Source organism: Rhinopithecus bieti, unplaced genomic scaffold (genome assembly GCF_001698545.2).
Source record: "Rhinopithecus bieti isolate Rb0 unplaced genomic scaffold, ASM169854v2 scaffold_55, whole genome shotgun sequence".
In the NCBI taxonomy this organism is placed as follows: domain Eukaryota; kingdom Metazoa; phylum Chordata; class Mammalia; order Primates; family Cercopithecidae; genus Rhinopithecus; species Rhinopithecus bieti.
The window spans coordinates 1036332-1051377 of NW_016803114.1; the positions used below are offsets into that span (position 1 = coordinate 1036332).

Consider the following 15046-nt stretch of genomic DNA (forward strand, 5'->3'; position numbering starts at 1 on the left):
GTAGTCCCAGCTACTCGGGAGGCTGAGGCAGGAGAATGGCGTAAACCCGGGAGGCGGAGCTTGCAGTGAGCTGAGATCCGGCCACTGCACTCCAGTCTGGGCGACAGAGCGAGACTCCACCTCAAAAAAAAAAAAAAAAAAAAAGTTTGTTAAACCGAGAGTAATATTGAGAGAGAAGTTAAAAGCAGAAGTTTAATTAAGTGAACAGCAAAATGCTGAAGATGGGAATAATGTGCAAAAGATTACCTTATCACCTTACGTTGCCTCTCTTGGCTCAGAAATCTTGAGTGTGAGCCTGCTTATTGTCTAAAACTGAACAGTGTATCTGGTTAAAATACATGAAGCAGCATATTCCCAATGCTTTGTGTTTTCTGAAAATGCTTACTGTCAATGTTTTATTGAGTTAATCCTTTTTTTCTACAGGTGATGGGCCCCAGTGTAGAGATTATGTCATAAGTCTTGGAGTTGTGAAACCTTTACTTTCCTTCATAAGTCCATCTATTCCTATAACATTCTTAAGAAATGTTACTTGGGTTATGGTCAACTTATGTCGCCACAAAGACCCACCACCACCAATGGAAACCATTCAGGAGGTAAACACTTAAAAAAAAAAATTAAAAGAGATACCATTATATATATACGTTTTTTATCTGTGTATGTTTTTAAATCTACATATTTCTCTCCTCAGATTCTTCCAGCCCTTTGTGTTTTAATTCATCACACAGATGTAAATGTGAGTAAATATGTCCCATTATATATTTATGTATGTATGTATTTCTAGGGCTTCCCCTGTGACATAGGGGAGAAATACTATACTAACACATTGTGTCAGCATACTGTCAGATTTTCCCATATCACGAAACATAATACCAGTTAAGAAATCAAGCATAACTGTTATTTTGGTGTGGGCAATAATGTGTGTATATATATATATTAGTGTTGTAAAAACTGACATTAAAAGTTTTTAAATTTGCCAGTTAGTAGTGATTTCTCTTACTAAGATCGTGTCTTTGATTGTTCATGTGCTTTTTATGGAAGCTCATTTTGACAGTTTGGCCAATGAAAGCACACACAGATAGTGCTATTTTTGTTTTTTGAAAGATGAAAAAGGAAAATGTTTGTGCATGGATTTGTATTCATATACACATACCAAACCATGGACATCAATTGCCCTTTAATTCCATTTTTTATTCTATTTCTCAGTTACAGTGACTGGCAGTGGCTTCATTTATCAAGATAACTCTTGATTATTCAAACAGCAAGGGGAAAAAAAATCAGTGCAGGCAAGATTTTAAACATAGCAAATATATTTTGCTTATTTTTACTAACACAGATGGCAGAGGAAAAAGCAACTCAGGGAGTATGAATGAGGTGGAAAACTGCCCTGAGTGCTTGTAAAAGCCAGACCAGCCTTTGGTGTGTTAGAGAAACCAGGAATATAATGGGTAAGGGAAAACACATGAATGAAATGTTTAGCAACAATCAGGAACTCATGTGGTTCTTTAAAAACAGTTTGGCACGGTGACCAGTGTTGGACAAGCTGCTTCATTTCTTTACAATTTAAAGGCCTGTACCTTTTGACCAGAATTTAATTTGTCTGGAACAAATTAAAATTAGAATGTTACTGTATCAAACAGTTACATAATATTTTGCTTTGAAAGATTTACAAGAGGCCAGGTGTGGTGGCTTATGCCTATAGTCCCAGCACTTTAGGAGGCTGAGGCAGGAGGATCCCTTGAGTGCAGAAATTCGAGACCAGACTGGGCCACATGATGAAACCCTGTCTCTATAAAAAATACAAAAAAATTAGCCGGGCATAGTGGTGTGCACCTGTAGTCTCAGGTGCTCGGTGGCTGAAGCCGGAGGATCTCCTGAGCTTGGGAAGTCAAGGCTGCAGTGAGCTGTGATCATGTCACTGCACTGCAGCCTGGGTGACAGAGCAAGACCCTGTCTCAATAAATAAATAAATAAATAAATATTGGCAAGAAAGATTAACTTCAAAGTTTATATACCTCTACTGGAAAACAGGACATCTTGGTTGACTTTATTTAGAGATGTATTATGTTCTTTCCACCTATTTCCTCCGATCTAGATGAGATTGTGACTCCATTTTCTTGCCTTTGATATTTCTTGAAGAATTTCTCAAGTCTGTTTGCATTGTTCTTTTTAGTAACATGATTAACAAATAATATTGCTTACTAAATAATGTTTTAGAAGTTTGATTTGAATTATGATTTTGATCTGAGGATATTAGTGACATGTCCTTTAAAAACATGTATCTAGCTTTTATATACAGTTATGAGCAAGTAACTTGAAATTTTTGGCCTATGTCAACAAATTTTAGCATATGTTGATATTCCAGAAAAGAAACTCAGTTACATTTGCAAATTGAAATTTAGGTTTTTTCACATATGTTGATACCACTCTTTCTGGGTGAACTCTTTTTTTTTTTTTTTTTTTTTTTTTTTTTTTTTTTTTTTTTTTTTTTTTTTTGAGATGGAGTCTCGCACTGTCACCCGGGCTGGAGTACAGTGGCATGATCTCCACTCACTGCAACCTCCACCTCCTGAGTTCCAGCGATTCTCTTGCCTCAGCCTGCAGAGTAGCTGGGATTACAGATGCCCACCACCACGCCTGGCTAATTTTTTTGTATTTTTTAGTAGAGACAGGATTTCAGTATGTTGGCCAGGCTGGTCTTGAACTCCTGACCTCGTGATCCACCCGCCTCGGCCCCCCAAAGTGCTGGTATTACAGGCGTGAGCCACCACGCCCAGCCTGTGCAAACTCTTTCGTTTAATATCTTTTTACATTAGAAATATCTTTAGAGCTTTCTTGAATTTCCTAAGAAACAATGGCAAAGCGCTATTTTCTCCTTTTAGGAGTTTTTGGGTGTCTTTTTTTTTTTATGTTTTTTTATTGTTTTATTTTCTCTTGGGTGCCTTAAACATAACATTAGTTTACAGTTTTACTATTTTTTTAAAGTCAGGGTCTTAAAAAACAAGGAAAAAAAAAAAAACAATGCCGAATTGTTTGTGTTTTTCATAGAGATGGGGTTTCACCGTGTTGCCCAGGCTGGTCTGTAACTCCTGGGCTCAAGCAGTCCACCACCTTGGTCTCCCAAAGTGCTGGGATTACAGGCGTGAGCCACCAATCCCTGCCTGGTTTATAGTTTTAAAGATTGTATACTTCTCCAGCTTGTCTTGACACAGAATTCATAATCTAGAAAAGCTTTGAAAGTAGTTTTAGACACAATTATTATTCCCATGTCTTTGTCAATAATTTGTGTATTTATTTGCAGCAATTACAGTTGTTTGTCATACTGCCCTTTGGTCATAACTTCTAATTAGGACTTAATGTGCTAGGAAAGATCAAACACAAGGCCCGTTGTACTTAAAGATATAATCATTAAAAAAATAGTAGGCTACTTAGTAGAAGCTGATTACACAGGCTTTTTTTTATTTTTTATTTTCCATAAGTAGCAGGTGTAGTGAAGTACGTATTTTTTGTTTTAATTACAGATCTCATCTCACAGATTGACCTATGATTAATGTCTTGATCTGCAGCTGTAGGGGACTTCCACTATTTAAGAAGTTGCTGGCCGGGCGCGGTGGCTTACGCCTGTAATCCCAGCACTTTGGGAGGCCGAGGCGGGCGGATCACAAGGTCAGGAGACCATCCTGGCTAACACGGTGAAACCCCGTCTCTACTAAAAAATGCCAAAACTTAGCCGGGCGTGGCGGTGTGTGCCTGTAATCCCAGCTACTCAGGAGGCTGAGGCAGGAGAATGGCATGAACCCAGGAGGCAGAGCTTGCAGTGAGCCGAGATCGCGCCACTGCACTCCAGCCTGGGCGACAGAGCAAGACTCCATCTCAAAAAAAAAAAAAAAGTTGCCTCCAGTTCTATAAGGCAAAACAAACTAGTTGGAAAAGATTTAACTATTATAATACTATAATACGAATAGTTGGGTTATTGGCTTTAGGCATATCTACATGGTACTTATGATACTAGAGAACTCCTTGAATATATTCATCTAGCCCAGATGTTTTGAGAAACTGTGCATATTGGATACGTGTAGTCTTTCCAGCTTTATACATGAGCCACAATGTTTTTGGACCTACTATCCCTCAGCCTTTGGGAAAGAGAATGTCTTTTTCTCCTGTTTTATGAGCTGTGTAGTGTGCATGTGTATCTTAGTGAACTAAGAGTGGATACTAATCTGGGATCGGAATCCTGAATATGGCTAAAAGATGTACATCTTAGTACAGATATTTATAGATGATGGCGTTTAATACAATAGCGATCAGATTCAAATGAATTGAACTGGGAGAAGAAAGAAAGGAAGAAGGTAGTTGAACAATCTTAGAATCGTCGTTTGGTCAAGAATTACTAAAATGAGAAAATATTTAAAAGTTGATTGAATTTTTATTTTATTCACTAGATATTGGTAGATACAGTCTGGGCCCTCTCTTACCTTACTGATGCTGGCAATGAACAAATACAGATGGTAATAGACTCTGGAATAGTTCCTCATTTGGTTCCTCTGCTCAGCCACCAGGAAGTTAAAGTTCAGGTAAGTTTGTTCTAGTAAAATTTTAAGTATTTCTTACCACTAATTGCTTTAAGCATGGCATTCAAAGATGGACAGTTTCAGTAGTTTAAAGTATATCCTTAGCATAACAACAAATCTGTGATGGAAAGAGGAAAATAAATAATAAGCAAGAAGAGTCCATTGTAGATTACTAATTTCTTTTTTTGAGATGGGGTCTCACTGTCACCCAGGCTGGAGTGAGGTGGTGTGATCTCAGCTCACTACAACCTCCACTTCCCGGGTTCAAGCCATTCTGCCACCTCAGCCTCTTGAGTGGTTGGGATCACAGGCACACACCATCATGCCTAGCTAATTTTTTTCTATTTTTGATAGAGTCAGGGTTTTGCCATGTTGGCCACGCTGTTCTTGAACTCCTGGCCTCAAATGATCCTCCGACCCCAGCCTCCCAAAGTGCTGAGATTACAGGTGTGAACCACTGTGCCTGGCCGGATTACTTATTTTTAATGTAGACCAGGGAAGTTCATTATAGCAACATGCATGGCATCTGAAACAAGTATTGACAGACACTTAATTTTGCCTACTCTTTTTTGTTCTTCTGTCACTCCCTACTTTTGCCTTTTTCTTCCTTGCCAACCATCCTTTTTTACTCACCTTTAACTCTTAACTTCATTGATGCTGAAATAAGGGCACCGTACTGAAATGTGCTCTTTAGGGGCTTTCTAAATTGTTCCTTTTCACTTATTTAAATTTATTTTTTATTGTTTAAATTCTTTCACATAATATTTATCCCAAAGAACTTGCATCTAGAAAGAGCCAAAAACAGTGTGAGAAGTTCTCAGAGATATAAGCAGTAGCTGTCAAGCTACAGTTGTAATGAGGGAGACGCAGCAAGCTCCTCCTACCTTTCTGAAGTAAATAGTATATTTTAATCTGCTAATGGCTTAGAATCTGTAAAGTACAATAATCGCATAAGAAAAACTGTTAGTCTGTAGCCTAAGTCATTATGCCTGAACATCAAAGGCAAATGTGTGGAGCTTAAAGAATATGTTTTTAATTTCTCTTGCTCAACCCCTGGAGATTCTGTTTCAGAAAATATTTCTTAGAAACTTGAACTTTAAAATGCTCTTTAGTTGATACTGATACATAGATTAGAGACCCAGTACCTTAAAATTAAATCACTTTAAAGAAAGAACACTTAGCTAAATACAGAAAGAATTAATACAATAAGTTGGCCCGACATGGTGGCTCTCGCCTGAAATCCCAGCACTTTGGGAGGCCGAGGTGGGCAGATTACAAGGTCAGGAGATTGAGACCATCCTGGCCAACATGGTGAAACCCTGTCTCTACTAAAATACAACAACAACGACAACAACAAAATTAGCCAACATGGTGGCATGCGCGTGTAGACCTAGCTACTCGCGGGGCTGAGGCAGGGGAATCGCTTGAAACCAGGAGGCAGAGGTTGTAGTGAGCTGAGATCACACCACTACACTCCTGCCTGGCAACCAAGCAAAACTTCATCTCAAAAAAATAATAATAATTTGTCATTTAAGGGTATTTATGACTTATCTTAAATATTCTGGCCATATGTTTATTCTTAAGTTTGTATTTATTTTGTGTGGTACTTATGTCTTGGTACAGAATTTTGGTTTGTATTTTGTTTTTTGTTTTTCCAGAATGTATCTTCAGTTTTCATAATGGACTTCATTAAGAATCTGTAGGGCTTGGAATTTACCTTTAGCCAGTGCTCAAGGAAAGTTGAAATTCTCTACTCTACCTGACACCTTATAGAAATTTTCTTATACTTCTTAACTTTCATGCCATAATATCATAAAATAAAATAGTGTAATGGAACTCCATGTAGCTTTTTTCTCTGTATCTCTACTCCTCCAAATTTATTTTGATACAAATTCCAGATATCATTTTACGCAGCTTGCAGCTCTAAAATTTAAGCCTATTTTTTAACATAACCACAATACCACCTGTAGACTTTTTAAAACCTTAATGTTAAATATTGAGTCAGTATCTGGATTTTATTTACTGCTTCATTATTTTTTTCACAATTTTACTAAATCAGTATCCAGATAAAGACCACACATTGCATCTACTGGCTATATATTTTAAGCCTCTTTTACTGTGCAACTTTCTTTTCCTTTCTTTTATCTTTCCTCTTTTCAATTTATTTGTTAAAGAAGCTGGATTACTACAAAACATTTTTGGGAGACATTAAAGAAGACCTAAATAAATGGAAAGACATTCATGTTCATGGATTGTCTGATATTATTAGGATGACCATGCTTCCCAAGTTTGTCTACAGATTAAACGCAATCCCTCTTAAAATCCCATGTGCTTTTGGTTTTTGACAGAATTTTACAAAGAGGGATCTTAAAATCCGTATGGAAATATAAGGGTCCTAGAAATAGCCAAATGATCTTGAAGAAGAACACAGTTTGGGGACTTTTCATTTTCAAAACACTACAAAGCTACAGTAAATAAAATTTTGTGATACTGGCATAAATATAGATATGCAGCTCAATGAGATAGAATCAAGAGTTCAGAAATAAACCTATACATTTTATGATTAGTTGATTTACTTTTTTTTTTTTTTTTGTGAGACAGAGTCTTGCTCTGTTGCCCAGGCTGGAGTGCAATGGCACGATCTCGGCTCATTACAGCCTCCGCCTCCCAGGTTCAAGCAATTCTCCTGCCTCAGCCTCCCAAGTAACTGGGATTACAGGTGCCTGCCACCACGCCCGGCTGATTTTTTGTATTTTTAGTAGAGATGGGGTTTCATCCTGTTGGCCAGGCTGGTCTCGAACTCCTGACTCAGGTGATCTGCCCACCTCGGCCTCCCAAAGTGCTGGGAGTACAGGCATGAGCCACCTCGCCCGGCCGGTTGATTTTCAGTAAGGATACCAAGCCAATTCATTGGGGAAAGAATAACCTTTTCAACAAATGGGCAAGAACGACTGGATATCGACAAGTAAAATAATGAAGTTGGACCCCTACTTCATACTATATGCAAAAACTCAGAATAGATCAAACACCTGAACATAAAATCTAAAAATGTAAACCTCTTAGAAGAAAATACCGGCATAAATTTTATGACCCTAGATTAGACAGTGATTTCTAAGATACGACACCACAAGCCACCAAAGAAAAAGAATTGATAAGTCAGGCTTCAAAGAAAAAATTGATAAGTCAGGCTTCACAAAACTTAAAAACGTGTGTGTGCTTCAAAGAACACCATCAAGAAAGTGAGAAGACAACACATAGAATAGAAGAGAATAGGTATTAGAAAATTATGTATTGCCAAAGGGATTTACATCTAAAATATTTAATATATTAAGAACTGTTACTACTCAAAAATAGACAACTCAGTTTTTAACTGGGCAAAATATTTGAGTAAACAGGCTTCTAAAGAAGATATAACAAATGGTCAGTAAGCACATGAAAAGAAGCTCAACATCATTAGTCATTAAGGAAATGCAAATCAAAGCCACAGTGAGATACTACTTCACACCTACCAGGATGTAAGCTGTAGTTAGGAAGACAATAACAAACTTTTGGTGAGGGTGTAAGAAACTAGAATTGGTATATACTGCTGTTAAGAATATAAAATAGTACAGCTGCTTTGGAATATAGTTTTGGCAGTACCTGAAAAAGTTAAACATAAGGTTGCAATATGAACTGACTATTAATTACTCTTAGGTAGATACCCAAGAGAAATGAAAATGCATATCCACACAAAAATTTGTACACAAGCATTCACAGCAGTGTTATTTATAATAGCCAAAAAATGAAAAAAATTTGAATGTCTGTCAGCCAGTGAATGGTTAAATAAAATATGATACATTCACAAAGTGAAATATTATTTGGTCGTGAAAAGGAACAAAGTACTGATGCATGCTGTAACATGACCTTTTACAACATTATGTGAAATGAAAGAAGCTAGACACAAAAGGCCAAATACGTTTTGATTTTGTTAATATGAAGTGCCCAAGATAGCCAAAATCTTGGAGACAGGCATAGTGTCTTCCAGAGACATAGGGATGAAGGCAGTGTGGGAGTGACTACTAATGTATACAGGTGACTACTAATGGATACAGGTGATCCATTTTGGGGGTGATCAAAAAGTGTTCTGGAATTAGATACTTGTAATAGTTACACAACTCTGAATATATTAACTACTGAATTGTACACTTTGAAAGGGTAAATTTTATGTTACATGAATTATATCTCAATTTTTTCAAAAACTTGGATCATTTGTCATGTAGAAAGGAAAATTAGAGTAAAAAGCTTTACTTAACGGGAAATGACCTCATGCAACCACAGAAAAATAATTGATAATTCAAATTCATACCATAGTGAAATCTCATGTTAAGCAGGTGTCTGCTTTCCTTCAGAAAAGCACTATGTTTTTTGTCTTTTTGTTTTTGACAGGGTCTTACTCTGTTCTCCAGGCTGGAGTACAGTGGTGTGATCACAGCTCACTTCAGCCTGGACCTCCGAGGCTCAAGCAGTCCTCCCACCTCAGTCTCCTGAGTAGCTGGGACTACAGGCTCGTGCCACCACACCCAGCTAATTTTTTGTAGAGACGGGGTTTTGTCATGTTGCTTAGCCTGGTGTCAAACACCTAGGCTTAAGTGTTCCACCCACCTCAGCCTTCCAAAGTGCTGTGATTACAGGCGTGAGCCACTACACCTAGCTGTTTTTATTTTTTCAACACTAAATCTAAAGTTCTGTCTTCTTTTTTTATGGCACTGTCTGAAATTATCCTTCTTAATTGTTTATTGACTCCTCTCTTACAATAATATAAGCTCTGTAAGAGCTGGAACATGTATCTATCTTCACATCTCTGTTGCTACATCAGTGCCTGACACTAAGTGCTCAAAAACAATAGGTTTGTTGGAGCAGGGTGCAGTGGCTCAGGCCTGTAATCCCAGTACTTTGGGAGGCCAAGGCAGGTGGATCACCCAAAGTCTGGAGTTCGAGACCAGCCTGGCCAACGTGGCAAACCCCCATCTCTCCTAAAAATAAATTACAAAATTAGCCAGGCGTGGTGGCATGTGCCTATAATCCCAGCTGCTTGGCAGGCTGAGTTAGGAAAATCGCTTGAACCTGGGAGGTAGAGGTTGCAGTGAGCCAAGATCAAGCCACTGCACTCCAGCCTGGGCGACAGAGTGAGACTCCGTCTCAAAAAAAAAATAGGTTTGTTGGAAGAAATAATGAGTGAATGAATGCATTTATCTTTTATAAGGTGCCTAACAAGCCTTTTAATAAGGAGTGTTTCGGCTGGGCACAATGGCCCATGCCTATAATCCCAGCACTTTCGGAGGCCGAGGCAGGCAGATCCCTTGAGCCTAGGAGTTCGAGACCAGCCTGGGCAATATGGTGAAACTCTGTGTCTACAAAAAATACAAAAATTAGCCAGGCAGGGTCGTGCACTGCTGTAGTCCCAGCTACTCTGGAGGCTGGGGTGGGAGGATCACTTGAGCCTGAGAGGCAGAGGTTACAGTGAGCTGAGATTGCACCACTGCACTCCACCCTGGGGACAGAGCAAGACCTTGTCTCAAAAAAAAAAAAAAAAAAATATTTCACATAGAACATCTCATTGTGCATTTCAGACTGCTGCACTTAGAGCCGTGGGCAACATTGTTACTGGAACTGATGAGCAAACACAAGTAGTTTTGAACTGTGATGCTCTTTCACACTTCCCAGCACTCCTGACACATCCCAAAGAGAAAATTAATAAAGTAAGTACTATTAAATACTACTAAATAAATTGCACTTAAAATGTCGGCAGTTTTTATTTGTAAAATTAGAGTCTTAGAAATGTCTGTAATATTCTTAATACAAGCTGTCATTTAGACATCAAGAGAAAATAAAAATTTTATTCTATAACAAGCATTAATAAATTATTTTTTGATATATAAGACCAATTATGAAAAGTGGTATTTTGGCTCTCTCGGAAATGATGAAATAGAGATAATTGGGTGTTGAATGTTGTATGACTGGAAATTTTTAATATATATGTTACGTAATTCTTATAAGTTTAGTGTTTTATAGGTACTTAATAGAGAATAGTATGTATGCATGCGTGTGTGCTTGTGGTGGCTATGGAAAGGGGGCACTGACTGGTGATGCTGATATTGGAGTGCATCTGAGGCTGTTGTAGAAATAACATGGGTTATTGATTACAACATTGCCAATGATTATAACCCAAGAACAGCTCACCTAACTAGCCCGGCACCCTAAAATCTCTAACAGGTTCATTAAAATGGTCCTGTGATCTGATCCAAAAGAGCCTAGTATACATTAGCTAATACTAATTTTTTTAGAGTAAAACTTATTAGTTATCTATGATTATAACGCTTAAGGCCACCATTATCTTGTCAGAAGTAGCACCAACTGTGATGTAAAGAGTAACAAAAAGATTATTAAGATAGACCAATAAAGCAATCAAACATCTAGTTCCACTTTTCCTTGAGAGAAATGATGCAGTGAATGACTATTACAAATAAGTATACTAAAACAATGTACTATTTTGTTTTTTATGTCTCCATTATTGTGGATAATTGATATTTATCTATTTCAGCTAACATTCTTCATCAGAATAGAATGGAGAATAAAGCACATTATGTGAGGGAAGGGCACTGAATCTTATTTACAGCTGCTTTAGAATTTGTATTATACTCATTTATATTTGCTCATTCATTATTTCATATTTGCTCATTCAAATTTCTTCAGCCAAGCTTCTTTTGAGTCACACTATTTGGGAGCATTGTTTTCAAGAATTCTTCAGAATTCTTGAAATTAGTTCATTGTGATTTGAATTAGGTCCATTAGCTATTTGTCCAAAGAAAATATGGAAAGGGCTGTAAAGGAATTGAGATTCCTGATATTTTTATTATGGAGCTCATTTCATAATAAAATCATTGGGACAGTGTAGTGAATGCTTTTTTTTCTTAGTTCATATGCACATTTTATTTTTTAATGAGAAATACTCAAATGCTCTTGTTCTACAGGAAGCAGTGTGGTTCCTCTCCAACATCACTGCAGGAAATCAGCAGCAGGTACAGGCAGTAATTGATGCCAATCTTGTACCAATGATAATACACCTTTTGGATAAGGTAAGAAAATCATGTTGTATGTATCATGTATCTCATGTAAGGGGAAAGGGGATTTAAATCTAAGACATTATGTGAATTTATACTTTTCTGTTTAATTAGAAGCTATACAGTGGCATGAATACAGTAAAGTAATATTAACATTACAACTTTTGAACCTAGCAGTTTTATATACAAGAAACTTTTTGAGGGGTTGGGGGCAAATCCTAGCCCTTTCTCTGTATCATTCTTTTACCAAAATTGCCATTATCTTAGGCCATACTAAAATTTCATATTGTTACTGTTGATAATAAATGCTTACATAGTATTCTAAGCACTTTACATACATTACCTCATTTAATGAGATTAACCGTATAAGATTAGGGATTATCCCCACTTGATAGATGAAGAAACCCTGGTATAGACAAATAAATTGTCCAAAATCAGATAGGAAATAAGTATGCTATTGTATGCCATATCATCTCTCATCTTCATATTAGCATTTGGGAGAAACAGCTTATCACAATTACAGCATGAGGGTGGGTGCAGTGGCTCTCACCTATAATCCCAGCAGTCTGGGAGGCCAAAGCAGGAGGCTCACTTGAGCCCAGGAGTTCAAGACCAGCCTGGGCAACATAGGGGGACTCCATCTCTACAAAAAGTTTTTCAAAAAAAGAAATTAGCCAGGTATGGTAGCATGTACCTGTGGTTCCAGCTACTCAGGAGGCTACGGTGGGAGGATTATTTGAATCCGGGAGGTTGAGGCTGTGGTGAGCCACGGTCATGCCACTGCATTCCAGCCTGAGTGACAGAGCAAGACCGTGTCTCAAAAAAAAAAACACACACACACATAAAGTAGAAGAAACAATCACAGCATGAGGGTTCTGAACACTGATCTGTAATTAAAGAGAAGATAAATCTGTTTCTCTATGTTTCCTGTAAATCGAGTTCAGTTTTTTAGGCAAGAATATGTCATGCATAACTCTTATTTCCTAATGATTCACATAAGGAGACACAATGTGTCTTACATGTGGTGATACTAAGATTGATGACTGACCTCAGGTGTTACAGCCTGTTCCAGCTGATGGTTATAAAGTTATCCATTAATCTTTCACCTGTGGTTTTTAGGTAGCATTGATGATCATTGTTAGGATCCCTTGTTTTACTAGGAGTTGCAAAATGGTGACTTTCTAATTCTGTCATTTTTTGTGTATTGGCCATGATTCTTTAGTAAAGAACTTGTCTTGTTTTTTGTTTTTGTTTTTTTTTTTTTAAACGGTCTCGCTGTCACCCAAGCTGGAGTGCAGTGACACTATCTTGGCTCACTGGCAATCTCCACCTCCCCGGTTTAGGTGATTCTTGTGTGTCAGCCTCCCAAGGAGCTGGGACTACAGGCACACGCCACCACACCCAGCTAATTTTTGTATTTTTAGTAGAGACGAGGTTTCACCATGTTGGCCAGGCTGGTCTCCAACTCCTGACCTCAAGTGATCCACCCACCTCAGCCTTCCAAAGTGGTGGGATTACAGGTGTGAGCCATCCACGCCCGGCCAAGAGCATTTCTTTCTCAGCTGTTGTTTATTAATACTGTGAAATATAGTTCATTTAGGATAGGCAAGATAAATGTTTGATTCTTTGTCCTTATCAGTCATGTTTTAGAATGACACATTTCCTAATAACCTTGAAAGCAGACCAGAGTAGATTTTTTTTAGTGTCATTTGGAAATTATGAATTTTTAAAATATATTTTGCAAGTTTTAATCCATTTTAGTTTTACTCTTTTGACACTCTGTTTGTTCCTGACCAACAGGAACCTCTTAGAATTGGTGACCTGTGTCTTTTATGTTATCACTAGTTTTTGAGAGCTACACCTTTTGGATATGATATGATTCCCAGCCTATCTTACATGTTTTCTGATCTAGAACTGGAATTAACTATTTTTCTATGGTATCTTGATTTTGTTTTGTAGAGAATGGTGTTTAAGGATCATATTTCAGCTATAAAGGTGATCATTGTTACAGTGTTGTCATTTTTTCTAGGTCTGAGTAAACAAAGTAAATGATAGTCATTGTTGTAGAAAGTGAAAGATGAGTTCAGGAACATGAGAGTTCATAAAAAATGAATCATGAATGAAAGGAAGCTATTAAATATTATTGGATATTTAACATAACAGGGTTTTTAATTTTTATTCCTCTGATTTTATATTTACATCTCTTTTATGCTGAAAATCTTCCTAAAACATAAACATAATTATTTTCTTATATATTGGTATGTTTAGATCTGTGGATATATGTCAATATACATTATTTTTAAGTACATCATTGATGACATATATCCCAAACACCAAAAAAAACTATCCTAATTTTCAGCATGAGACAAAAGAGATGCAAATATATATTTTGATATATAGATATAAAAAAAAAACAAAGCCATATTGCCCCTGACAGCATGACTACTGAATGTACTTTTAAGATTTCTTTGACATTTGTTTGCCTTTAGAATATATTTCTTCAGTAATGTACTTAAAAACAATGTCACTTCCATAGCACTATATAGAGGGCTTCTTTATTCCTTGTTTTTTTTCTTATTCCTTGTTTTTCTTACCCCTTTCATAGCTACATAGTATTGCATTGTACGGATGCACTATAATGTATTAAGTCAATCCATTATTGATGATATTTGAGATGTTTCCAGTGTTTGTTGTTAAACAGAACTTTAAAGAATAGCTGCCGGGTGCAGTGGCTCATGCCTGTAATCCCAACACTTTGGGAGGCCGAGGCGGACAGATCACGAGGTCAGGAGATCGAGACCATCCTGGTTAACATGGCGAAACCCCGTCTGTACTAAAAATACAAAAAATTAGCCGGATGTGGTGGTGGGTGCCTGTAGTCCCAGCTACTCGGGAGGCTGAGGCCGGAGAATGGCATGAACCCAGGAGGCAGAGCTTGCAGTAAGCCAAGATTGCGCCACTGCACTGCAGCCTAGGCGTCAGAGCAAGACCTATCTCAATAAATAAAAAAATAAAAGAATAGCTTGTGGCTGGGTGCAGTGGCTCACACCTGTAATCCCAGCACTTGGGAGACTGAGGTGGGCAGATCAGTTGAGGTCAGGGGTTCAAGACCAGCCTGGCCAACATGGGGAAATCTCGTCTCTACCAAAAAATACAAAAACTAGCCAGGCGTGGTGGTACATGCCTGTAGTTCCAGCTACTCAGCAGACTGAGGTGGGAGAATCACTTGAACCCGGGAGGTGGAGGTTACAGTGAGTTGAGATTGCGCCGCTGCATTCCAGCCTAGGCAACAGTGAGATCCTCTCAAAAAAAAAAAAAAAAAAAAAAAAAAAAAAAGATCTTTAAATTACCTGGGTGCGGTGGCATGCACCTGTAGTC

The 15046-nt window shown here is 37.7% G+C and overlaps 1 protein-coding gene across 1 annotated transcript in view; it reads left to right on the top strand.

Annotated features, from left to right (window-relative positions):
- KPNA4 (karyopherin subunit alpha 4) overlaps positions 1–15046 on the top strand; it is a 68296-nt gene that overhangs the window by 37256 nt on the left and 15994 nt on the right. The window contains exons 9-14 of the mRNA XM_017850346.1: positions 424–593; positions 689–733; positions 4440–4571; positions 10178–10306; positions 11579–11683; positions 11871–11872. Of these exons, the coding sequence (XP_017705835.1) occupies positions 424–593; positions 689–733; positions 4440–4571; positions 10178–10306; positions 11579–11683; positions 11871–11872 (583 nt within the window). The remainder of the gene's footprint in view (positions 1–423; positions 594–688; positions 734–4439; positions 4572–10177; positions 10307–11578; positions 11684–11870; positions 11873–15046) is intronic.